The 27924-nt window shown below is 35.7% G+C and overlaps 1 protein-coding gene across 1 annotated transcript in view; it reads left to right on the top strand.

The window, feature by feature from the left end:
- Window positions 1–27924, top strand: part of CNTNAP2 (contactin associated protein 2) — a 1031263-nt gene that overhangs the window by 302556 nt on the left and 700783 nt on the right. Inside the window, exon 2 of the mRNA XM_064704986.1 lies at window positions 14042–14152. Within this exon, the coding sequence (XP_064561056.1) occupies window positions 14042–14152 (111 nt within the window). The remainder of the gene's footprint in view (window positions 1–14041; window positions 14153–27924) is intronic.

The following is a 27924-nucleotide window of genomic DNA, read 5'->3' as shown; positions in this document are numbered from 1 at the left end:
AGAAGGCTTCAAATTTAACTTTGTAGAAATCTTCTTACAAATTAATTTAGTGTTCTTGAATTCTCCTCAAATAGATCTGTAAAAACCCCAACATTTAGTGCTTTTACACTGCATTTAGTCAATACCATTGGTGTGAATGTCTGTGGTGTCTCTGACAAGCAGCAAAGTCAGCTCTCTGGTATCTGATTAGCATCTTGGTGGTTGACCCTGGCCAGCTGCCAGGCATACCCACCTCTCTGGGGAGAAAATAAGAAGATGCTTGTGGGTCAAAATAAACACAGAGAGATCACTTGCCTCATAGGCAAAACATATTTGACTTGGGAAAAAAAGTTAATTTTATTGCCAGTTAAAATAGACCTCTATTTTATGCTGCAAAGAAATGAAGCCCAACAATGTAAAACGCCTTCCCACTTACATCAGTCCCTGGTTTTTTTCCAGTTTCAACTTCACTCTTTCACCTCTTGACTCGGTAGTGGAGGGGGATGGGAAATGGTGGGATCATTGTCTTCTCTGCTGCACCTGGTCTTTATGTTCCCCTGCTCTAGTGTGGGCTCCTCTCCATGGGATGTGGACCCTCCAGAGGAATCTGGCTGCCGGAATCTTCCTGTCCCTCTTCCTGTGCTCCCCTTGGGGCTCACAAGGCCATTTCTCACTCTTTTTTGCCTCACTTCTGGCCAGTGTTTTGATGGCCACAGAATCAGCAGACCCCTGCCAAACCTGGGCAACTCCAGTTGGTATGACTGGAAAATCCTACAGGTGATCCTGCCTTGCAGTATTTGTGTATGGATATGGACATTCCAGTGTATTTACAGGAGGCATTCTTCACTTTGAACATAATGAGAGTTCATGACCTAGACAAAGGTAGTAAACTGTAATGTTAGGAACTTAATATTCAGATATCTGATTAAAATTGGAGGGAATGGGCTATAATTATTAGACACCTTCATTTTTCACATATGCTAATTTAACTGTGCTGTGTTCCTTTGTTGACGTGTTAAATATGCAGTAATAATAAGGTTGTACCAACCATAATTATCACATTCTCTTGGCCTTAAAAATGCCTCAGCTGTAGCTGAGCATGATAATGAAGATACAATAATAGATGCTGCTGCTGTCAATACTGTTTGCATTTGATAATTAGAAAAACCTAACAACTTATATGTAAAGAATGCTGGGTGAACAGCAGGATAAGCTGAGTAGCTAAGGCCATTGTAAAACATTTTGGCTTGAATTTCCACAGAACATTAAAATAAGGTAGGTGTGGTTATTTAAATCAGGAAGAGGAATGCAGTGACACACCATACCTGAAAATATCTCTTATAAAACTCATATATATAGCATCTTTCTAGCCAGCTTTTAAGATTAATTACATTACAATTCTCTTTAATGAATGTTTCTTAATTCAAGAGTTTCTGATGAGACAAAAAAGTACATGAGGAACACTTGAGGGCTTTTTAAAAAAAAGGAGCACATGAAGCTACCTGGAATTGTAGTATTTCCACAGTGAAAGGGAACTTTGTCTCTTGATTAGCCTTGATTAGCCCTTTTAAAATTGTTTTTGATGTGCAATATGTTCAGAACTGGTTTTCCTACTTTGCAATTTCTTCTCTTCTGTTTCCATCCAAAGCTTTCTTCCTCTTGTCCCAGTAATGCACCAGACAAGCACAAGCAAGGCATAAGCTGTATTTTGCTAAGGATGGATTTTTTTTTTTTTTTTTTTTTTTTTCCTGAGGATGCTTAGTTGCCAAAGACAGGTGAATTTTGCCTGGAGTGATGCAAAGACTGGATGTAGGAGAAGTGCAGCACCATCCTTCCACTCTTTCTTTTCAATCTTTTCTAGTATGACAGAACAATTAAGCTCTGAATTATCAACACTGAACAGTACAGGAAACCTCTGTCCTTTGACTTGAACTTTGTAGTCTGGGTAGAAAGTTTCTTTTCAGTTAAGTATTTCCTCAAAAATGTTCATATTGTTTATTTTATACTGGGCAATACATGCACATTTTTGCCTTTTTGGGGGAGGAGGCTGGAAAGACGCAAAATTCATTTAACTACAAGGTTCTTTATACTATTCAGGAATCTGTTATGTTCTGCATTTCCTGTGGTGTTCTTAGGGCAGAGACACTTAAGACAAAATCCTTTTCATTCAGTAGCAGTGCTTCAAGAAAGCAGCCAGAAAATTTAAACTAATTTAAACTAATATTTTGGATCTCAAAATATTGCGGTCTTTTGTATCTGTTGTGTTTGCATCTCACAATTTTATTTAACGCCGTGACTTGCTCAGGTATTCTGGGAAATATCAGTAGATGTTGTTGTGCCTTTTTGATTGAATATAACCCTATTACCAAAACAAAACCCAGAAACCACTATGCAATGATTGATTATTATCTATTCCTCTCTTCTGCCTCTTTCAAGCCAAATGATAAAAATCTTTCGTAAATGTTAGAAACTGTGGCTAGTTTTGATTCCCAAGAACTGAAAGGAAAATACAAAATCAGAAGCAGACCACATAGTAACTTGTTTTGTAAAATTGTTTCTACAACTGGATCCCACATATCGTTTACTAATGATATCTTCTGAAAAAGTCTGAGCTACTCTAAAATTTGGATATGTATTTTCCTGATAACTTCCATGGCTTATGCACTTGAATCTCACTTAAAGTTGTTTGAGTTCTGCATCTGATTTTGATATCGCATCCTATGCTCCTGTAAAGGATTAATAACAGCTGACCCTGGCTTTCTTTGCATTGGAATTTAATTCCTTTTTAAGAAGAACATAGAAAGACCTGAAAGACCCCAAATCTGTATCTACTCCCACTGATTTTAAAATCATCATAGATCCTTACCACCCTCTCCAAGATTTTATTGCCTCCTATGAATATTGAACAGCTAGAGTTTGGGCGCAGCACATTTTCTGGAATTAAAAACTGGGTCTCATCTCAAAACTGGAGATTGCACTTTTGACTGATAGTTCTCACTTTAGCTGTCCTATGTTAGAAAAGAATTGACTTTTCATTCATACAGATTTTTTAAATGTTTGCAATTTTCTTCTGCTGGCATTAAGTCACTTAGTTTAAACATTGACTTTAATCTCTAGATTCTAGAAAATCGTGAATCCAAGCAGATGGGCGAGAAGTTTGCTTGTGATGTTAGTTGCCATGACCTGTGTCAGAAACAGGAATCCTATAAATATTTTACATCTGGGAATCAAATAGTCTCGTCCATCCAACTTGTCAGTCTATCAGAAAGGAAAATGTTCTATTCAGCTTCAGATATACAAACTTAGGCAAATCTTCATATCTTTGTTTCATAATGGTCAGATTTTTTTTTAGTCTCTAGGGAAATAAACAGTCATTTTACCTTTAATTAATAAATGTTAGATGCTTTCAGACTTCAGGGAATATGGTAAAACAAATCCACAAAATGTGTGCTTTGAAGCTACAGTCCTGAACTGACTTGTACCTTGTGCTGTTGCCTGTGTGCTTAAGGATGCTGTACACATTGGAATCAAGTTGGAGATTTTTTTTACCAGTATATGAATACACTTGTTAGCCTACTCTGATTTACATATCTCTTTTCTTCAAGGTATTAGTGCAAGAAATTCGAGCCTCTAGTGTCAAAATTCACAGCCATGTTCTATAATTGGTTTGAGTTTCCCAGAATGTATAACAAGCCTCAGAGAATGCTGTGTCTTACAGGCTAGCTCTAATGCTGCTTGCTCTTTTTAGTCTGCAATACAGAGAGTTCATAAATCTAAACTATGGTCACATTTTTCTATTATCAATGGTCCTCCATTTGTTTTGTTGTTGTTCTTACTTTCCTAGTCACAGTTCTAGCCAGGATTTTGGGCCTAAAAAAGCTACAAAAGATATCAGCGTGGTTTGGAAGCTTATCTTCAGGTTTTGTGAAATCATATCATGACCAACATGATTTAAACATATGCTGTGTATAACATATGCATTACATTAATGCAAGAGTAAGGAAAAAGATCAAAAATATTTCTTCCTTCACCTGCAAAAATACCTTTTCAGAATACTTTGTTGATGCTTTGGTGAAATCAATATATTATGACAATTTAATTTCTTTGGTAACTTGATACTTCTTCAGAAATGTGGGAAAGAGTACATTTTAACAAAAGAGTTAGCAAAATGGAATCAGAGCTGATCTATGCACCAGGGACAGGAATTGAGAAAGCACATATTTTAGTCTTAGTTGGAGGTGAAAATCTTCATGGAAGAGGCAGAAAACAAAGTTAGACCTTATTTGTCTTCTGCACAGAGAAAAAGAATAATCTGTCAGTATAATATGGTTACATTCATATATCACACACCTTTTGGCTTTTGCTTCTCTCATCACTTCGAATATTAGACAACTGATAAACAGTGGACTAATTGCTTCTGCTATAAATATGACATATCTGTTTCTCTAGAGGGGATATGAAGGTAAACATCAATGGACAAACATGGAATTATTAATCCTTTTGAATAAAGCCCTGATTTTAAGTGATGTTTGCTTTATGATGTGCAAATTGCGAGGCAATTCTCTGCTGCGTTTTGCATAACCTGCTAATTTCTATTTTGCTCCTCATCTAACCAAATCAGAATGTGCTTTGCATGCTTAATGGTATTAAATATTTTGTGTGCCTGGTAGGAGCAGAATTTGCTCCCTAGCCATTATAGGGAAAGTGTAGTTTTCTGGTAAGGCCTTCAGACAGGAATCCTCAGCTTTTGCTCTGAGCTAACTTTTTCACAAGACTTTTGTTAAGCCTCTTAACCAATATATGGGTAGGTAGATAGCCTCATTACAAATTATAAAATATTTCTAACATAATTTTTGGAAATTAATTTATATACATTGTATACACTAAAACATATATTTTTCTGTACCTGTAATACATTGGTTTGAGAATTAATGTTTGGCTTTCTGTGGAAGAGCTTTTATTGTTGAAGTGTCCAGCAATTTTAAAGTCACTGTTTGCTTTGATCATGCTTAAATTAGGTAAAGCCTAGAATAACATCTCTGAATTCAGAACAATTATGTTGGTAAAGAGCTGCTAAAAGTAAAATGACTATTATAATAAGTAGGAATTTGAGGAAATAAAGAGCATATTTTGTTTTTGCTGGAGATGAAAGCTTAATTTTAGAGATGGAAACCTACTAACGCAATGATGAAAAATAAAGCTGTTTGAAAAAATCTTTAGAAAACATTTGTTGTTACCCACTAGCTGTTAACCATTAGTGTTTTATCTCTAGGTTCTGAAAAACAAACAAATCAAATAAGGAAAAAAAAAAAACCCAAAACACCCACAAAAACAAACAACTCCTCCCAAAAAAACCCAAATAAACAAACCCAACTTCCACCCCTGCCCATAAACAAAAGACAATACTCGATATAAAGTTGACTGAAGAGGAACATAGGTAAGGTAATTAATGAAGGAAATTATTCTAATTTAAATGAGACTTAGCAAAATAAATTGTGAAGATTTCATTTGTTTTCTTTTTCTTGATCTTTTCCTTCATCATTATGGGTCCTTCCACCTGCAACTCTGAAACTTCACATGACCTGACTCCAGGTTTTTTCATACTTAACTCAGGTATCAGTCTGTAAAAAATCACTTGTACCTGTAAAGGCACCTAAGCTGGAGCTTTGTTTGCTGTAAAAACCTTTAAAAATGCTCAGGTGTTTTCAGTAGTGAAAAGGTGAAGAACTATATTTGCATGCTAGAAGGTTAATAACTGAAGAGGCACCTGAGGGTTGGGTATGCAAAAATATGGAAATATTCATGAATTTTACTTTGAATACAGTTGATAGTCTGTTATTGCTTATGCACTAAAGACATCATAATGACAGCCCAAGCATACAACCAGACTGACTGACTTTGAATTATTCCAGGTGCCATTGACCTTAGTAATAGAGATTTCTTTAAATGAGCAAAAAAGATGCAGGTTTCTCACACATCTTTGAGTTTCACAGGGTGTAAAACAGTTTACAAATGTGTTCATAAAAGACAAAAGGGTGGGAATATTTGATGGATTCCCAATGGACTGTGGACTCTGAAATAAGCCAGAGGCAATCCAGATGTGCTGTTGCTTTAGAGTGATGCAAAAACTCCCACTGTCCATGATCTTCCAAAAAAAAAAAAAAAAAAAAAAAACCAAAAAACAACCCTAAATCAAACCACAACCTGCAGCCAGAAACAACTGCCTAAGTAGCCTTACTGTAGGTAAGAAAGAACATACTTTTCTAAAATAATTTAAAAGTGAATTTTACTTAATGATAAAATAATGCATATGTTTAACCTTGATGTGGCTTGTTCTTTCTGAATGTACAATACTAAATGAAATATGCATTTTGATAAATGAAGAATTTAAAATTATACTTTTCTGAAAAATTGAATTTGGCAAATTTTTGATACATTTTTCTATTTTTCCTTTGTGAGAAGTTGAAACTTTTATAAATTTTAATTTCAGAAGGCTGCTTTGTATACATTTATACTTACAATGATTCCATACTGAATAATTTAATTAAAAAATAAATCCTAATATCTCTGGGTAAGTTGCAAGTCACAGTAATTAATGATGTTAGCTTTAACCTGTTTCTCATTTTCAGTGGTTAAAGACAGAAGTTTGGAGAGTTCTGTGGTTTATATTGTATATGACAGCAATGCATCCAGAAATGTGTCATAACAGTCATATAGTACATTGCTCATTGATACAATTCTTATGATATTTTCATTTCCAATTTTTACCAGAGATATTGAAAAATGTTTATTAAAAATTCCTCAAACCAAGAAAGTTTTGTTACTTATTAATTGCCTGGGCCTTATGATGGAACAGGATAGTAGTTTGTAGTAATCAAAATTTGTAGCCATACCATGACCTTTCAGATTAATCAGTCATTGGCTTCTCTAAAAGCTGGTCAATTTTTCAGAAAAAAATTGGTATCAGAAATGAAGTTCAGGTAGAAAGATCCTTTGGAACATCTTGTAAAGTACAGTCTTTGAGCATCCACATGCAGATTTAGAAATAGTTCTGGTGATGTATTCAGTATTGCCCAGAGATGAATTCCTGATTCAGAACCAGAACAAAAACGATCTCACTGCCTGTCCACTGCTCTGAGCAAAGTAAGCACCACAAAAAAAAGGCATAACCTGAAACTTGTTCCTTTTCTTAGAGGTCTAGAGAAAGGCTTGATACAAACCTCAAAACATGAACACTTAATGCTTATGGTTTGTGTGAAGACCACCAAATTAATGTAACTAATGGCTTTACCTTGGAGGGGGAAAAAGAGCTGCTACATTTTCTTCCTTTCCAGCAGCAGCTAACCTTTTGAGCAACAATGGATTACCTCTATTGGTGGTGTGCAACTTGAAGTGGAATATAAAACATCCTAGGCAATCAATAAAAGCTGCTCTAGTCTTTTAGATTACAGCTGAGCTCGAGCAATACTTGCAGAAAAGCTTCAGGGACACTTGGGCTCATTTGCTCATGAAGTTGAACATGAATTTGACTCCCTAACAGTCCATCAAGGGTGTTGTGTGAAATGTCAGTCGTGGAGAATCTGCCAGCTTCTGTGATATGGAAAATAGGTGGGACAGAAGAGGGTAAAAAAATTGAGCTTCTACTCTAGCAGCCATCATCCCTATTTACTGTCTATATAAAGAGGCCCAAGAAATTTGGGGAGGAGTAAACCTAGCTTGTTATCCTAAGAAAGAGAAAAACAAAGTAGCAGTATGTGGTGGGTTTTCTTTGAACGGTATTCCAACACAATACAACATGCAAAAGGCAGATTTTTTTGGTTGGGTTCTTTTTTTGGGTTTTTTGTTGTTGTTGGTTTTTTTTTTTTTTTTTTTTTTTTTTTGTTAGAACAACCTCAAATGTACCAAAAGCTTGTACCTTTGGCAAATACCTGACAGGCAAATATTTCCTTTCTCCATAAGAGAAGGTTGTCTTTGATAAACTATTCACTGATTTCTTTCTGCCTTAAGTACTTGAGAGCATGAGGTACACCCCACCTAGCTTTTTTTAGCCCTTACCTGCATTCCTGTCACAAATGATCTGAAGTTTGGATAGAGGTATATCATACTGGGCAGCAGGGTTGTGACACAGAGCAAAGGTTGAAATGAAACTTTGACAGTCTGTGCTCAATAACACCCACTTTTAAGTTTGGTTTTTAGAGGGGCTGCCATTGATGATGAGCTGCTTTGAAGTACCTCCTGCTTTTTGGCTTGCATCGCTTTAAAAGTTCATTTGAAACAGTGCATAAAATATTCTAGCAGCTTGTGCTTATTTATTCCTACTCTTTGGGGAGACACAGGCTTGTGAATTAAACTTGGTGTGTTCTAGCATTCATTTTGGGTTATAAAACCTACCTGTGCTATATGGAACATGAGGCTGTCTTAGCATAATAATATACTGCAATCCAAACCAGCTGCATTAATATTCCTTTTGGTTGTCATTGGAGAAATGGCAGTTCCCATATGTACTTACCCACGTTTCAGAGTGCCCTTGCAATCTCCTGACTGCTTTTCAGAAGTGCTTGGTGGCTGACTCTTCCTCCTCAGTACACTACAGTTAAATTATGTATTCAAATTGGAGGAGAAAAACTTGTTTAAGCGAACTTGTATTTAGCACACAGAACAAATTAAACCCAGATGACAAGATTCTCTCCCTTGCTCCCTAACATTTTTCTTGGAATTCATATTTAAAGCAGGAGTCTTTTGCAAGTAAAGATTGAAATTGTTTATAACCATTTTTCCCCCACATTTGACAAGCATTCTCGTATAATTAATGAGTTGGATATACTGTCAATAGTTCAGATTTTGTGGTTTGTATTGTAAATTTTCTGTTTGTCAAGTATAAAAGAAAGCTGATTAGGACATTTAGTTAGTCAGGCGTTTGGATATTTCTTGGCTATGACATTCTTTTCAGTGCTAATACAGATTGAGTCATCTCTTTCATCTTCTGCTAGTGATTTATTATGGTTATTTTTAATTCAGAATACAATATTGACATAGCAGTCATTTGCCTTTTTGAATCTAAGTTGTTCAGCTTTTGAGTTCTTCTTTTCTGACATAAACATATGGGGCTTTTTTTAGTAAAGTTTTTGTTGGTGGCATGTTTATGTCTTAGATCTATCCCTCAGCAAAATTGTTGTCCTAGATTACAATTTGAGAGGAAATCTTGACTGAAAATTTTAAAACAGGGGGAGTAAATTGTGGATTTGGTGTTTATTTAAAGGCATGTTCCTCCATGCACACTGGACCATATGATGTAAAAAGCTTTCCTATTCAGAAGTATACTTTGTGATGAGTTATGGTTATCAGTATCCAAATATTTTTCATTTTTAAAACCACTTTACACACACAGCTGTCTTTTTACTTTGTTGACAAATTCTTTGCAAGAGCTTCTGGGAGACCTTCTGATGCAGCTCCAGATTATTCATTGAAACTACCTGTAACTATAAATGTATATTGTTCCCATTTCTTAGCATTTTTAGATAGTTTGTATGCATTCCAACCTACTGCTAGATACAAATGTCAAGAAGACACAAATGAACTGAAGATTGTTTTTTTTCATCTACTCAGAATACTTTGATAAGATATGTCAGCAACTTTACAGGTGACCTGTTTATTGATCAGGAAGCTTTTGAACAGACTTCTGTGAAGTGAAGCATCAAGGTATTTTACTCTGCTTTGCCCATCAAAAATCGTTGAAGTGACTGCTATAGTGAGGATAAACTTTAATAACCTGTGGGGTTGATAAGAGAGTTTGAGAGTACATGGTCTGCTTTGTGCTGCAGTCAACAGCTGTCCCTTCAAATACTGTGGCCCCTATTCCCCAAATAGTTCATAGACTAGTAAGTGGGAATTAAAGCAATTGCAGGCAAAATAGGAGATGGGCCTTTTTTATTTTATCCAGCATGATGGGTAGGATATAAAAATAAGCTATTAATAGACTGTAAAACAGGAAAGAATGGGCAGATATATTTTCTTTGTTTTGTTGACTGTAACCACCAGAAATATGACAGGCTGCAGTTGTTGGGACAAGAGATCCATCTCATCTGCTATCTGGTTTCCTATAGCCAGGAGCCTGAGAAAACATGTAAGAACAGAGCAAGTGCACAGCATGATCTTTATTAGGTCTTGAGGAATTTGAAGATTGGGGTTTGCAGATGTTTCTCACTTGTGTTTAATGATATTAGGTGGCCTTCCTTCCATTGCTCTAATTTTTATGATCTTAAGAAGAGTTGTTTTTGATGGACATATACTTGTTATTTCCTTCTGAATAGGGAAGTCAGAGTAGCAAATGTCATCACTGCTATGACAAAGTTATCAGTTCTCTTGATCCAAACAGAATAGAGTGGAGTGGAAGTGTCTTTTTGCTTCAGAAAGTTAACATTTAAATGGACCTGAGCTGCCTTGGCCCTTAATATATCACTGAGATAAATGGTATGGAGGAGAGTTTATTCCTTTGCTGCTGCAATGCTGGCAGGAGAGTGTGCTCAGTAATTGATTAACAGGGCACAGTGCATTGACTTATATGGGGAAGGCTATTATATCTCAGTAATAGGAAGGTATATATGATTCTGCTAAGTAAAAAATTGAATTCTGCAGGAAGTAACTAAAACTGCTGGACGAACAAAAGGATCCCAAGATTTGGGGGTTTTTTTTCTCTCTTAAATCTGTGGTAAAACAGTATTTCATATTCTGGTGGGAATTTAAATAGTGCAGTATATTTAGTGAAACTTTCATACAGGACTAGAAATATTAGTTTATGTAAGCAGTCTTTTAACTTTTATTCTGTTGGACCTAAAGTTGGGAGTAAATGATGAGATGTAATAACTTTTTTAAGTCTATTAATCTGAAATATAGTCCTTCCCTGTAATTCATACACATTTATGGTGAATTTCCCATATTTTAAAACCTGAATGAGCAGGCAGATTGGGAGGTTTGGTTTTTTAGAACAATGAGAAAGTGACGTTTTTTTTCTTATTACTTGGTGTGTCAAAATAGACATTGGAGAGGATTGCACTTCTAAACAACAATGAGGGCAAGTGGTATCAACTCAGGGTTGTTTCCTAGCCCCCACCACAGTATTGATGATTACAATCAAATTAAGGCAGCTCAGATTAAATATTTCAGAAAAACATATGCATCACATGAAGTATATTCATGACTGTCTGTAAAAATTGTGATCACAGTGGCAAATAGAGAGATGCCCCCTCTATTTTTTTTTTTTCCGAAGTCAAGCTTCTCTGTCTTATTCTTTTGAATCCAAGAGTATGAGTTAGTGAAACAGAGATAAGGCAGACCTGGAATGATTTAGAAACTGGTATTCATTCCAAATAAATTTCCCATATTTTCTTTAGTGAATCATCAGTAGTAGCACAAATATAACAGCTGTCAAATTAAAAGGAGGGGTTTTTCTCAATAGCTACTGGAACCAGTAAAAGATCTGAAGTTCTGATGATCTTCTATTGTTGCGAGAGGCTTTTTTCATCTGTCATGTTTTTTCTGAGCCCAATGTCAAAAATCTATGTTTACTTCTGTTGAGAAATTAAGAGTTTGCCTACATTTTAAAAATAACTTTTTAAATATTTGTTTATGTTTTAAGATAAATCTTTTATTTCACAATTTTTTACACTATAGTGAGCAGTAGCCTCCCATTATATTAGTAATAAATCAAATTGCATAAGCTGAACACAATTTTTGTAACAAAGTTTTTACCATTCAAACATTTTTCCAGGAAGATGCAGGTTTTTCTTCCCATCCCAGTTTGAAACTCTGGGTGGCAGAAAATTGTATAAACCTAACAATTTACTTTGCAAAATATATTTAAAACCCATCAGGAAACAAAACAAAGGTGCATGTTTAATCTTAGCTTTCATTACTGATGAGAATTTTTTTTTTTCCCTTAAGGGTAAAAAAAGTATATAACACAATCTTTTTATATCATTTTCATTTGCTTATGTAATATAAGCAAATGAAAATGGTATAAAAAGATTGTTATGTACTTTTAAAACCTTCTGATTGTATGTTTTTCTACTTTTAAATGTTTCATTCAGCTTTTACCTAGGCAACAGGATTAATGGCAAATGCCTTCAATTAACTTCTAGCTAGGTAGCACAGAAAAAGAAGTGTCAGCACAAGCAGTTTGCAAGCTGAAAAGCTGTCATGATCTACAGAAACTAAACCAATAGATTAAAAAAATGCTTGAGAAAAACTTTGTCAAATAGTTCTGCATTTACAAGATTATGGCAGTTAGGAAAATAGTTGGCAATTGTGGCAGTCTGCTGCTCACTCCTATCCTTAGCTCTACCCTTGCACCACTTTGGCTGAAACAAAAGCAGCCTGGCACCCAGAATGTGAAAGCACAGGTGTGTGCAGAGGTGAGTGCAGCCCTGGTGTGCTGCTGCAGGGGTGGGCTGTGAGGAGCACCTGGCTGCAGGTTCCTGACCAAATGTGCTGCTCTGCTGCAGCCAGAGCAGAGGGAGGAGGAAATCGATCATTCTGCTTTGTGGTATAAACAACAATGCTTCAAACCATTAATCTTCCCTTGTCAAAATTCCATCATTAAATACTGTGGTAGTGAACTTGAAAGTCATTGGAATTATCCTTTAATTCAGTTCAAAGCAGCTGCCCTTTATTCTTGCTTGTGCTTGTGTGAATTTTTTTCCCCTTAATGTTGGTTAACGTGGACATTTGTGAAGGACACTTATTTTCTTTGTTAAATGTCAAAATACTGATTCCTGAATGAATGTTCTTTTGTATTTCTGCACTTCGGTTTCTATTCCTGTAAAAGTAATTTTATTTTTCACTACATGAGACTGTATGTTTTAGGAGAATTGCATTATATATTACTTGATGCACTCAGAATCCTCTTTTTTTCCCTCCTAAAGTTCTTTAGAAGGTAGGATTAATTTCATCTTCATGTGTGATCCAGTCTGATCAAACAACTGGTTTTTAATTGTACCAAAACTAGGTATTGTGGCTGAGCATTAAATATGCTTCTTATGCATATTTAGACCTATTGTAGACCACCTATGGTGACCTAATTGTTTATAGATTCATAAATTGAAGGTATTTCCACTTACATCAGAGACTGTGCTGCAGTGCATGTGTTTAAAAAGATTAGTTAGGCTTACTGTTGTAGGCTTAGGCTTTTTTTTAGTTTTACCTGTGATATAAATGAGTAATTTAAGTTACACATTTCTCCCATCTGTTGAATCATCCACAAAAATTCTCACAAAAGGCAGTACATTAATTAGGTATTTGAAAAATCCTAAGCCATTTCTCTTCATTCTAATTCATATAATACAAAAGAAGATTTGATTTACAACTTTTTCTTCATTTGGAAGGCTAAGATACTGATTCTGATTTTTTTCCATTTTAGTTGCTAATACCAAGTTAATCTTCTTTATAGCGGGGTAAAATGGAAGTGAAGTACTCAAATGAATTATAGAGATTAGCTAGTATAGGTGTTTTTCAGTGAAACTGTTGTATCTGATAATTCATAAGCATTTGTTAATGTTCCCTAATTTATTTTCTTTTTTTTATATCAGATTTATCAGCACTTCTATTACAGAAATGAAAACGTGTATCTTATTTGCTTCTTAGAAAGCTGTCATGATAATACTTTTCTTTAGCCCTAGATTTTTTTCACCAAAACATCCCAGATATTTCAGGGTAGGCTTTTTTGTTCAACTGCTGTATCTCCAAGGAGGGTGATGGCTCATGGTTAGATATTACCATTATCTCATTTTCTCAATGGTTGAAATCTTTATTTTCTCATATCAGTGTATGTGTTTGTGGTTTGTTGTGGGTTTTCTTGTGGTTTTGAGGTGAGTTTTTGTTTGTTTTGTTGGTTTGTGGTTGTAGGGGATTTTTTTTGTTGAAAAGTTGTGATGTAGCTACATGCGTTCCACATGTACAAGAATAAAAAGGATGTGTTATCACCCAGAGGGAAAATAAAGGGCACACTGTCACTTAATACACATGAATAATTAAGAGCATAAAGTGAATCTGTTTTCTTGTGTTTCAGAAAAGTGTGATGAACCTCTGGTCTCAGCATTACCACATTCCTCCTTCAGCAGTTCATCATCCATGACAAGCAGCTATGTGCCAGGGTACGCCAAGTTAAACAAGCGAGGAGGTAAGGGACGCTCTCAACGTTAATGTTTGGTTATTTCAAAAAGTGATGAATTATATTTTTAATGTGAAAATGTGTTTTATGTGGAATGCTATTATTTACTCTTGTTTGAACAGACTGTTTTTATGAACTGAATTAATTTCTCTTTCATTGTATGGGAGACTAATTTCACTGCAGGGAGAAAGGTACTGCTGGTAATGTGCAGCAGCATGGGCCACATGCCTGATGTCAATGGACTCATACAGTACAGCTGCATCACTGACTTCACATAAAAGGGTTTGGGTACCACAAGGTGATTGGGCACATCTCTGCTTTGGGTACTTGCAAGGTCATGGTTGGAGCAAAAATAAACAGCTTTGATGTGACTTGTTGATGTAACTTGTTCCCACCTCAGCAATGACTGCTGTCATTCAGGCTTTTTTCTATCACCACAGGGACTTTGGCTTTTGCATATATATCTGTAATGCAATGAGTGTCTGTAATATTTCTCTGTTCAGATGTAACAAAGCTGCCTCAGACTTAGTGGTTGGAAGAATAGGTGCATAAATTCCATGGCCTACCTGGTTTAATGGTACTGAGGCACCATTCCCTGTCCACAAAGAGTGCTGGTAGCACTGCCAGCTCTGCCACTTGTGTGGAGGTCATCGTGTAGGAAGAAGTGAACTGGGTCTAATATCAAGCCAGGAAGCATAATCTGTAAGTGGGGAAGAATATAGGGTAGGTCCAGGCATAGATATTCCTATGATGTGGCTCAGGTATTACCTGGAGGCTGAAATGGGACCCTCAGGCTCACTGGCAGGGTGAGTGGGTTCTCCACTGGGTAATGCAATTATGACTTATTGGTACTCTCAGAGGCCTGACACTGTTCTTGGTTTACTGGTCTGTAACTTCTTTGCATATTTGTGTTTTACAGGTATAGAATTCTTGTTCTTTGATCTCTTTATTTCCTTCCTTGTTTTTTTTTTTTTTTTAATTTGTTTGTGTGTTTTGTTTTTTCTTTGCTCTCTAAAATCAGCTTTGGCCAGGGCCCAGAGTTACTTTCTTTTAACAACTAGCAATTAACACAGTGAGTTACTCATAGTCCTGCTTCTTCTGATGTCAGCCTGTGCCTGTACATTTAATACCTCTGCTGTCATCCCATGGTTGTGGTCCTCTGCTCTATATTTTTATAAAATACCAGTTGATTCTTTGCAGAATAGGTATGATAGGTACAGAAATATGTCAGAATTGTTATACTGGTAAACCATAGCCCATGCAATCACATAGCTAAGTTAAATTAAAAAGAGATCAGGTTATGTTACTGGTTGTTAAAAAATTGCTATTGCAGGAGAGCTAAACAGAAGCCAAAGACCAGCTGAGAGAAAATATGACTGGTGAGCTCTAGTGCTACAGGCCTGCAGATCTGATGCAAAGACTGTGGCCAAAAGGAGCATTGGCAATTTCTTTGGTTTTAGGCCTGCAGACCAGTAGATAACACGGTTTGCTGCTTCTGAATTAGAATAGATGTTGTTTTATGCTGGTCCCAGGCTTTTATTTCAGTGCGCCATGCATTTTGGTACATGCCTTTTGCAGTCCTCAGGATTTCTGTGGCAGTGTGTTTTTCCCAGGCTTTTATTTCAGTGCTCCATGCATTTTGGTACATGTCTTTTGCAGTCCTGAGGATTTCTGTGGCAGTGTGTTTGGATCTGTGTTTTGGGAGGCTGTCAGGTCCCTTCAGTTGTGTCTTTAAATATTTATCAGATGGAAGGAGTGGTGATCAATTCTAAAACACTGCATGTTGTTTAGGTTGAATTCTATTGTATGACTATAGTTATATCTATTTCCAGTTCTAAGTTTAAAAAAGGCCACTAGAACCACTTTAATAAAACACAACTTAGCATCAGCTTTCATGGGCAGATCTTCCTTTGTTTTCAGATGAGTATTTCTCCTTTTAGTTTACAAGATTACTTATTCTGTTCTAAGTGAAAGGCAGATTGACATTTGGAATTTCATTTTTTCTTTTAATTATATTTACCTTTCCCTTTCTTACCCTTAAAATCACTACAGTGCAGTTTCTTTTAATGATGTTTCTTTACTGATATGGATCAGTGTTGTCATTAATCAAACACTGGCTTTATTTCCTCATTGGAAATGTAGTTGCACCTCTTTCTTAAATAGCAATTTCATCTCTTTGTTTAAATAGCAACTTTGCTAGATTGTCATTATCCATTTCTTAGTATCTATGAAGCATAGCACAAATACTTTTCAAAACTGAGGCTCTGTGTACATGAACAAATATTTTTTTTCTAATTCTAGTGGCAGTAAAAGTACTGCAGAATTCAGGAGTATGTTTAACACAGGAACTTGTCTGTCTGTGTTTATGCTTCTGCAAGTGATGGAAAATAGCTCAGTTTTAATACTGAGCTATTTACAACTTCACGGAATTACAGATATTGCTAATCAAACCAGTAATAAGTGAATCTAATTTTTTTCTCTCCAAGGAGTCATTATCAGCTAATAGATTCCCAAATCAAATGTGCTATTTAAACCACACTATGCTCAAGTCATTAAATGGAAAGAACTCCCCCTCCTCTAGCCCCAGACCCCTTAAATTAAAGAAATGCACATTTGAAAATTCTACTCTCCAACCCAATTATTTTTCTTTCCTGTATTCATGACACTTCACTCCAGACTGGCAAAACACTTTATTTGAATAGATGGGATATTTTATTCCATTGATTAAGGCACTGATTCCCTGAACAGCCACATCATGTTGTTAAGGGGGCTGGAGTTGTCACTGTAGTTGTTGTGGTACAGTTTCCTGCTATAAACGTTGCAATTGGAAGGATGCATGCCAAAAAGAATTTAATATTTTCAGCATTTTTTAGGAGGCTTCAAAAGCAGAAACATCCATGAATTTACTCTAATGTTTGAAAACACTTCATTTACAAATCCTGTAACTAGTGATTTAGGGAAATAAAATTAAGTATTTGTGGAATAGCATTGATCTGGGAGCTGCCAGGGTGGGTTTCTGTGTCAGTTTGTGAAAATATTTTGCATTTTCCACATCTCTCTACTTAGACCCCTGTAAGCCTTCAGTGACTTGTGGGTTAGTATCTATACTTATTTCAAATCAAGTGCAGATTTTATGGACAGAAATTTGATTAGAAATGTTAAAATACTCTCCAAATCAATTTACTTGGTTGTTCTTCTGCATTACTGCTTGTTCCTGTTCTGAACCTTATTTCTTGTTAAACAAGGAGAAATATCCTGTGTTTTTTTCAGGTGGGGGTGGGGTGGAAAAGGTTATTTTTCATTATAGGAAAAAATACTGATTGTAGAAACAAATATTTAGTGGTTACCTAAAGGTCTGTCAGTGTCTTTGTACCTATGCATATTAAATTTTCCATGTTTCCAGAATTTCCATGTCAGTGAGTAAGAATCTTTGATTTATATAATCAGTATAACATGAATCTGTATTTCCTTTATCGCAAAGAGCCTGGGGGAACAATGCAAGTCTGCATTTTATACCAGCTCTCTCATTCAAGGACCCCCAAGTCTGTTTCATGGGGTCCCATCCTTCTCCTGCCTTCCTGGGCACTTTTAATTGTAGCAGCTGATAAAAAGCAACCAAAATATTTTCATTTTATAATCATGTAAAGAGGTAGGGAAAATGTAGACAAATTTGTGGCTTTTCTTTGTGAGCAACTCTACTACTACTAGATATACTACTACTTATCAACAGATTTAACTGGAGTTAATGCTGGATAGAGCAAGTGCTGCCATTCCCATCAGGCCTGCAAAGACAAGGGGGTGAAGATCTTTTGAAATTCAACTGTGACAAAATTTCTGTGGAGTGAGAAGGATGCAATGAATTTCGTAGTGAATGTAGGTTTGGTTTGTGGTGGCTCCTGAATTATGTTAAAGGCTTATAAGCAAAGACTTGTACTTAAAAATTTAAACAGTTTAATTAGCAACTGTTCAGACAAAGCTGGATGTAGTCAGTTTCTATAAAATTATCCTTTTGGTAGTAAGACAATATTTAATTTTAAACAACTAAGTCTTAGTGCTTTGTATCATAGTGTTGGCATATTTTTCATTTGAATTTTAAAGTTATCTGCTGTGCTGTTTAGTGCTAGTAAAACAAAGGTACAAATTATTTTTGGCATGTCTGTAACTTATGTGAGGGGAATGGCTTTTTCTTTTTTTGTGTCTGTCACTATCATTTTAATCTATATATACATATATGCAAACATTGGGAAATATTTTAATGCTATAAAATCCTAAAACTTTTTGCTTTGAATGGATTTCTTAAGAAAAATAATTTTGAGTTTTCTGTCAATTATTAGCTCAAATCCTCCTCCTGTGTAAACCAAGCAAGTCCAAGTATGTTAAAGGATTCAGTGTGCAATTTGGAGAATATGGGGATGTTTTAATCTTTGAAAAAAATTATTTCTACTTTCTAAAATGACTGGTACTGCAGTCAACCCAATTGGCACATAAATACATGCCATTAAGTCTTTGGCAGATCAAATTTTAACTGGAATCTGGTTAGTAGGCTATCTAAAAAGATTACAGGTCCTTCCATTTCTGTCATACTTCTTCTCCCACAAAAGTCTGAATTGCTGCTAGCTTAGTAGCTAAAGTGGCAGCAGAGAATAGGAGAGCTTTCAATAAGTTCATTCTACAGCTTTTTAATATCCATCCTCAGTAACTTTTTCATATGTGATGTCAAGGTGAAAAGGTCTAACATCTTATGACCTGCCATCAATAGGATCAAGGGACTGCATCACATCATGAGAAGGATTCTTAGCACATGTTTGATATAATGAATTCTCAATCTTGCTTTTAATGATTCCCAAGCTGTTGGACCCTATACTTCTCACTAGTACGAGAATTAATGCTGCCTGTCTCATACCATTTTAATTCACAGAAGAAACCCTACATTATTTCAACATAATGTAATGTTATATAATATAATTGGAAGCTGCTTGAAACTGAGTAGAGTCTCAGAACTTCAGAAGTAATCCCAGCAGACAGTGAAAGTATGAAGGTCATAATGAATTTCTGGATAGGTGGAAATTATCTTTTGCACAGTGGAATAAAAAAGAGGAAATTTGGTACCCAGGGGTTCTGTTTTAAGTCCAGTATTAGCAGGGAACCTGATGGTACCAATGAAATTGATAACATAAAATGAAAGAAAACATCTGTAGAGCAGTTGATGTTCAAAAAGCAGTCTTTCTAGCACCATTGTGTCACTTGTATCTAAGCTTTCAGGCTACCTTTTAATCAGTGTGCTGACCTTGGCCTGTTACCACAGTTGTTAATGTGACTATAAAACAAGCATCAAAAATTTTAAGTGTTGGCATAGCTGTAATTGTGACAAGGTTGTTTGTTTTTGTTTCTCAATGGAGTCTTAAATTCTGCCTTCTGTGTGGAAGATGGAAGAATTTATCTATAATGGGATATGGCTCTTTTGTTCCCCAGATTGTTTCCAGTAAGTCAATCAGATCTATGGCAACAGTTCTACTAAAATAAATTTTAAATGGTTGTTAGATCCTTGCCTTTGAAGGATTCTAGGGACACCTAGTCTAGGCTCTTTTTACCTTCAATTTAAAGTCTCCAATACTATAATGAATATCACAACTTCTCAAATTCCTTATTACTATTGTAGAATGGAGTATGAGAAGGGTTTTATGTAGTTTTGCTTTTGGCATAGTGAAAGTGGAAGGGGCAGCATCGGCTTGGATTGTGCGAGCAATCTGGGCTTGTACCTTCACAGGACTTGCCAAGAATTTAGTTTGGATATGAATCTTAAGGAGGTGCTCCCTCTGAGCTAACATTTGTCCAAATGAACAGTTAGCAGGCACACTGTAGAGCAACACCTTAAATACTGCAATCTCCATGCATTGACAACAACAACTTTGAGCTGACTAAGAATATCCTTACACAACACAACTCATTGTATTTTGACTAAAACCCTCTTAGGAAAAAGTTATGGAGTTGGCAGTGATTTGGAAGTTTTCACTATGCAGGTTAGAGCATATATTGTCTTTTGCAGGTAGACAAGATCCTGAGAGTAATAAACAGAGGTAGCATAAGAGAACTGGTAAAATCATGAGAGTAGCATTATCCACTTAGTATTGTATAGATATACAAAAGCTATAGAGGTAAGAGAGCTCCTGCTGAGCTAAATCACTAAAATATGGTTGCCTTTTAATAAGTAAATGAACTGCAAATCTCTTTCTGTAAATATGTGCTTTAGAAAAACACAAGTTTTACAGTCCACTTCAGTATGTTTGCTAAAACCATCTCATGAACAGTGTAGGTCAAACTAGGTTTTCAGAAGTCAGGACAAATTGATAGCCCTTATGTATGAAATAATTTATGATCCAGTTAAAAATATGGAAAGTTACTTATGGTTGAAAAAAATAAGCCTCTATGAGTTCGTTTATAAATAGACCCCAAAAGGCATGTTTGTCTGTGCCATAGCATTATTTGTGTTGCACACAGTATAAACAATATTTCTGGAATGCTTTAGAGAGAATACAAGCAATTGATGTGTTTTATTGGGGGTGTTCTCTATGTGGTTTGAGGGTTTTTATGTTTTGTTTTTTTTGTATTTTTAATTTTTTTAAAATTCATTTCAAGACATAACTCTTTTAGGAGCACTGTTACCTGTGAGAGTAAATGAAAACTTTTTTGTTTTATTAGTAACATATCCTTTTGGTATTATTAATAATTAATTTTTTGTGTAGCATTAGCTTCTATCTCTGGGTTGTTTTTTTTTTTTTTGTTTTTCTTTTAAAATTGATAAAGAATTTGGGTTCAACTCATTTTTGCTTCTAAAAAAGATATAAAATTGTCTGTTTTTATCTGCTTCACATTCTACCATATAATCAGTTTTGTTTATTCTTCACCTTCAAACCAAAGCCCCCTTTGATTTGTAATGTAACCCTCAACCCACCTCAGCTCCACAAACACTTATATCCCCCTTTTGAACGCAACTGTGATTGCCACTTGGTTGATGTCAGAAGATGTTTTCTGTGCTTTAATAATCTGGCCTAATGGAATATTTTTCATGAATACCTATTAGATGTAGAAATAGTTCTTAAAAAAGGCAAAAATATTTGCACTAGCACTGAAAAAAACATTAAAATATTTATTGCAAGAAAACAGTGAATTTGGTGAAGGTGCAGGAAAAAGAAGCATCACAAAGAGGAAAGAAAAGTGCCAGTGTATATCCAGGACAGACTCATGTGTTGAAAAAATAAGTTTAGAAAGGAAAGACATCAGCCTTTTAATTCCAAACCCAATCCAAGAAACAAAGTCTGTAGAGAGTGAAGCTCAAGTAATTGCATTAAAAAAGGCATCATTAGCTTATGTTAATTTACCATGGCCAGATGAATACAGAAAGCATGACCGTTTTTTCCAGTTCATAACTAATTTGTTAATTAAAGTGTTCAGAATACCTAATTGGCTTATTTCATACATGTGTAGATGGAGAGGAGGGAAAAAAGTAACGCTGTGCTCTCCAACTTAATAATTTTTTTCTTGCAGCGATCATTTGCAGAGGCAGCAGTTCCAAGCCCAGCAGGAGACATAAGGCAAATGGGCAGCTTCCTCAGGGAACAGGGATGGGGACAGCAGATCACCCTGGCTTTACTGAGCAGCTAGCTTTTTTCAGAAAAAAAATCAGCTTATTTCATTGTTTCTGATGCTAATGGGCAGCTGGGTTTGGTAGAAAGGTGGCTGTGCTGGTGGTAGAGAGGGGGCAGCCTCACAGAGAGCCAGACTGAATCCATATATACAAATACACTTTTCCCATATCCTTAGAGTACCTGTGCTGCTCTGGATGTTTACTCCCAGAGTAGCCAAATTCTGAGCTTTCGACTTCTTTGAGAGTTTAATTTGACAGTTTCTCAAACAGCATTGGTACATTAAGTAAATATTTCAGAAATTTATTTTGGTTTTCTTACTGGCTTCATCTTGAAAATGCAGACCTGGTTAGCTCTCCTGCTCTGCTCAGAATACTGCCATGGTTTAAGGCAAGCTGGAAATTAAACTTAAAAAAGAGGTTTTGGGGAGACCCTATAGCAACCTTCCAGTACCTGAAGGGAGCCTACAAGAAAGGCAGAGAGGGACTTTTTACAAGAGTACAAAATGACAGAACAGAGGGGGAATATCTCTAAACTGAAAGAAAGGATGTTTATATTGCATATTAAGGAAAAATTCTTTACTGTGAAGGTGGTGAGAGATTGGAACAAGCTGCCCAGAGAAGTTGCAAATGCCCCATCCCTGGAAGGGTGTAAGGCTAGGTTGGATGGAGCACTGAGCAGTGAAAGGAGTTCCCTGAACACGACAGGAAGCTTGGGAACTCTATGATCTTTAAGATCACTTCCAATCCAAACTATTCTATGATTCTATATAGAATTAAATTGAGGAATTAATAAAAATAGAGATTTGTCTGAAAAATGCATGGTAGTGGCATATTAGAGTTCAGCTAGATGCCCATTGAAACCAATGCCTCACAAGGAGCTTGTCTGCACCAGGTTGGCACATGGAACAAGCAAGTAGGAAAACTTCATGTTCCTCAAGCATTGGTGCTACTTTGCTTCCACAGAACAGTGGGGACATGCAGGATTAAAAAAACCCGAAAACTTGGCCAACCTCTTTTGACAGAAGAGGTATACTTAGAAGCAGCAGAGACTGAGTTTAAATATCCTAGACTTGGTTTTATCTGCAGATACTTCAGACTTATAGGCAGAGCTGTATAAGTAAAGAGCTCTGGAATTAAGGCAAAGATGTGTGGTGAGTGTACAGAGGATGCACTGTCAGCTTTTCCCAAGGTCAGTGTCTCCTGCCAGATGCTATGAGTGTTTCACCCTCTCCTGCACACAAAACACAGGTTTGCCTTACACAGACGGGTGTAGTGCAACTGATAGATTGCTGCTCTGAGCATTTGAGCCAGAGCATTGCCTTTCCCAAATAAGTCATAAACAAGCATAAATGCTGGTAGAGATGGGAGCTATTTGGCTACCATTATAACCTCCCACTACAGTTATATGCTGAAAGAGAGAAAAGAAATAATGTGATAAAATGAGGCTATTTGTTGCAGGATGGGAGAGTGCAGCTATTATTCATGTTTCAGCTTTCACAATGAGATTATTCACAAGAAAATCTGAGCTACACAGTTAGAGATGGAACATTAATACTTGTTTTTCTGTATATAAGTTGCTATATAAGTCATAAAAAATATCTCTGAATCTGGAAGAGTCTGACTTAGCATCCAATCTCATGACATAGATGTGCTGGTGGTTTCTCTTTGTTTTTCCTCACTTATAACTGTGTCAGCATAACTAAACAATTTCTTAATTACACCAACATTTAGTTGATATAATTGTAGTGTTATAGTCGCCTGACAATCACGAAATCAACTAGGTTTCAGAAGTCCTTTGATGTCATGAAGTCCAACCTATGACCCAGCACTACCTTGTCAACTAGAGCATGGTACTAAGAGCCACATCCAGTCTTAAACACCACATAGACATAGATATAGCTATAAATAAAATAAAGTTATACTTTCTGTGCTGTTCTCTGCATGAAGATTTGTTGTGCTAGAGTTCAGCTAAGGACCAAGCAATGCTGAGAAAAAAATGTTAATAGCGATTTATCCCTTTCCTCCTGCTATCTGCACTGGCTTTTGTCTTCTGAAATAATCCAATTTTGGCTCTAGTATATAGCTCACATAGGAAAATATTGTTCTGCATTGAACATCTTTGGGAGTTTGTCAGCCAGCTAAGAAATAAATGAACATCAGCAATGAACTAATTTCTTTCAGAGCTCTAAACTTTTCTGACTGTTTCTATGACAGACTTTTATTTCATTTAGGACAGACTTATGTTCTTTATTACAAAATTTGTTTGAATGGTCAATTTTCCAAGTGACTCAATGTTAGATAAATTGTCTCTGCTGTGAATCATGGGTCTGTATAATGTGATAAGCAATGGGGAAAAAGAATTAAAAGCTAGCTTGCTTGAAATCTGCTTTTTGAAAAGTTGTCTTTAAGATGCCTTTGCTTTTCAGTATTGACTACCATCAAATTTAGCATTCCTGCTGGGCTTTTAGAAACTCAGCTCCCAGCAAGCTAATTTTGCTTTAATTTAGAAAGTTGTCAGGAATTATTTGATTTTTGTAAGGATCAAAGAGTCCTCTGGTATTTAAAAATAGGAACTTGATCATGTCTATAATTACATAATATTTATAGATCAGGAATTAGTTATCTTATAGGTATCCCTGTCTTCCTTGTTTTTGCTAGTATAGACTGGATGACGTTATGATGACTCAGTTTTGAAGGAATAATCAGTTTATTTATCTTTTTACCACATTACTCAATGTGGTAAAAAGATAAGTAAACAGAATTATTACTTAGTGAAACAAGACAGTGTGCTTTGGCTGAGGTGGAGAGCTTGGATATCGCATAGTGCTGTATTGAGACAACTTCAGCTGACATTCTACAAAATGTAGAACATGTTAGAAACTGGATTTTTTTTTAATAAGCAAGCAAAAATGTTTAATATATACAATGGGAGATGGTACTTGAAGTACTTTGCTTTCTTCGGTATCAAGAAGTTATCTGTTTTCTATGGTAGAGAATGAAATTCCCAGCAAAAACCAGTGCTGGAATATTTGATTTGCTGACTGTAGAAGCTGGTCAGGAACATCTCCCATAGCACATTTTGAATACATTGGCGTGATTATTTCTTATACATATTAGTTTCCAGGTGGGATTTTTTTTTTTTCCCCCAAGGAAAGGGAGAGGTTCTTTCTTTTATAATTGTGATTAACTAGTTTCTATATTGGGCTAAAGTGGTGCTCAGCTATCAAGAAGAAAAAGTTGAATGCTAAGTTTAAAAAATATAAGCTTTTGAGAGATCAGAGCAACAGTTAATTACGAGTCTAATTATTATGAGCAACCTCTAAAAGTAGCTTTAATAAACTTCTAGTTTCTAGGCAAAGCCAAATTCTGTATATTATGCATGGAATATACGATATGAAGCACAGTGGTGATATGCTTTAGCTTTTTCCTCTCTTGAAACAGCAAATAATGTGTAATTCAGCCAAGGCAGTAACCAACACATTGACCAGCAATGGCTGTTCTTTGAGCCATGTCCAAAAGCATCTGGAAAGAAATTCTGTATCTGGAGATGAAAGCAGAGACACCAAAAACCGGGTAGCTATTGGCAAAAATTACTTTTCAACATTTCGGTTCTCAAATTTCCACTAGATTTTAATTAAGGAATTGTGCTGAGCCATTCCCAGGGAATGTCTTTTCTGCAGTTGGAGCAAAGGCTGGAGCACCTTGCTTATAAATAGGTGGTAATGGACACCCTTTGAGAAAAAGCTGCTGGTTTACCAGCTCACTGGGTGTGATATGGCAATTCCTGTGCTCTTATCTTGCTCCTTACAGCTAGTCCCTCCATGAGGCTGGAGTCACAATGACAGGGTTTGCTGGGGAAATCTACAGGCTTATCCAATTTTATGGATGATTGCAACACTTTCAGCCTCTCAGACTCATCTACAAAGGCAAGCAAGTTTAAAAGAACAGGGGAAGTTGATGGCAAATAGGAAAAAAGGCAGGAGAGACCTCAAAATAAATTGATTTAACCTATTGGCATAGGTCCAGAGCTTATTGAAAAATAAGAATTTGGATTATAAAGTAAAAAGTACAAACAAATTCCTAAGATAGCAGAGACAAGAAAACTACATAAAATGATGCTTTGGTTTGACAAGAGCATTGAGTGTTACCAGAATCATTAAGCCATTTCACTTCTCGTCACCTGAAAAGAGCTGTCCGCTTTTCTCTCCATCTTCTATTCCCTGAAAAGAGAAGTTTTACTCATTTTAAGGCCTTTGTCAATGACAAGCTTTTCTTTTTCTTGTTTAGAAGGTTGCCATGTTTTTAGCTAGTGCATAACAGCAAAAATAGATTGTCTCCATAGTCTAACATGCCTCATGAAACACAGCTGAATGCTTAGCTATAAAAGTGCTTACAACTATTTCAGAGACTTACCATATATCACATTACAAGCAAGTAAATTGAAGGCTGTAATCATGGCTTTTATCTTGCAAATTTGCCCTAAGAACTTTAAAGAGTTCTAAACATTACAGCTAAGGAACAGGATGCTTCTGATCAGAGTAACAAAAAGCATTGTGAGATTTCAGCCTTCTGTCAAGGTCCTAGAATGTATATACAGAAATTAATTTAATTGTGTAGCTTATTATCTATAACAGTTTTAAATTGACTGGTTTATTTCCAAAATTTTCAATTAAATATACGTATTATTTTTTCATAACACTCATTTATGAGTGTTTTGCTCATTTTTAGTATTTTTCAGAAAGCCTTTGCCCATCAGAGGTGGTATACTGCTTCTTCCTTGTGTATCAGAAAAATGCTGTTAATTCTATCTTATAATAGAGAAATCTTCGAAACCCATAATAGTGTCCTAAAAGATACTGAGAGCATAATTTAAAATAGATGGTTATACTGGAGATATGGAAAATAACTGGAAATATAATATAGGCTGCTTTTATGGATGATTTTAAACTATCAGCAGTACCAACCAAAGAAAATATTTTCAAATGCATTGAATGTGGAGTCTATAAAAGACTTAATTCAAACAATTATGCCTAGATTTAGTTTTGATGTTGATTAATAGTAGTAGTATTAGTAAATATTGACAGAGTTTTAAATAATTGGTATATGCAACTTTAAAATTATAATTAAAATATGCTCCCGCTTCCTACTCCGCACAAAGGAAAACTAAAGATTTTAAAGATGAAAAATTTTTTAAGTGTTCTGGCAAATTGAATAGGAATGAGCTAAACTGTAGAGGATTATATGAAATTGGAAGGAGGAGAAAAGATAGATTTGTAAATGTATATTAGAAAACTGAGCCCCTAAATTTCATTTATTTTCCAGGCAAGCCTAGAACAGAAATCCCATTGTGTTCTCAATGTTAATGAAGACAGTGTCAGTCTTTTTTCCTTAGAATTTACATGGAAAACATAAGGTAGGAACAACATGCATTCAGATCGGCTCAAACAAAACTACATTGATATGCAGTGGCTACAGAGCTAATTGAGAAAACTGCTCTCAACAAATTAGGACACTCTTTAAAGTGTAGCTGTCACAGCACTGTCTGCTTCAAATTGAAAGGATACATTGCACTGCAGATAGTGCTAGTGAAGGAAGATTATGTAAAAAACAGGATCATTTGTGTTTGTTCCTAAAGGGACCCTCAGGCCAGAGAGTTCGTAAATGCCTTTCCTGGATTTTATTAAGCTAATGTACCATGTCTGCATTTGATTTCTTTTTATTCCCAGAGGGATTATATTGTTCTTTTTAACTATGTTTGCTTGAAAGTATATAGTGTGCTTCTACAATATAGAGTTGAGCATCTGAGCATCAAATTTCCTTTGCCAGATAGATAGATAAAGCTGTAAAATAAAGTTCACCAATTTCTCTAAGAATTCCTTTGAAAGAGCTCATGCCAAATAAAAGAGGTAAACTCCAAATGATAAAGCTAACCTTTTATAACAATTATCTCCCTATAAAAAAGAAGGATTTTTTTCATGAACTTTTTTTGGTCTTTGTTGGTGATTTGACACATTCAATTAAAACCCCCGGAACTACCCAGTAATTCAGTTTAATAGCAAAATAAAGTTTGGGTATGGGTGGGGATGGGGAAGGTGTATAAAGACACTTGTACTTTGTAGATACATAAAACAAAATC

This window comes from Zonotrichia leucophrys, chromosome 2, assembly GCF_028769735.1.
Source record: "Zonotrichia leucophrys gambelii isolate GWCS_2022_RI chromosome 2, RI_Zleu_2.0, whole genome shotgun sequence".
Lineage (NCBI taxonomy): Eukaryota > Metazoa > Chordata > Aves > Passeriformes > Passerellidae > Zonotrichia > Zonotrichia leucophrys.
The sequence above is the reverse complement of the archived record's forward strand: the minus strand, read 5'-3'. Positions and strand labels throughout refer to the sequence as shown.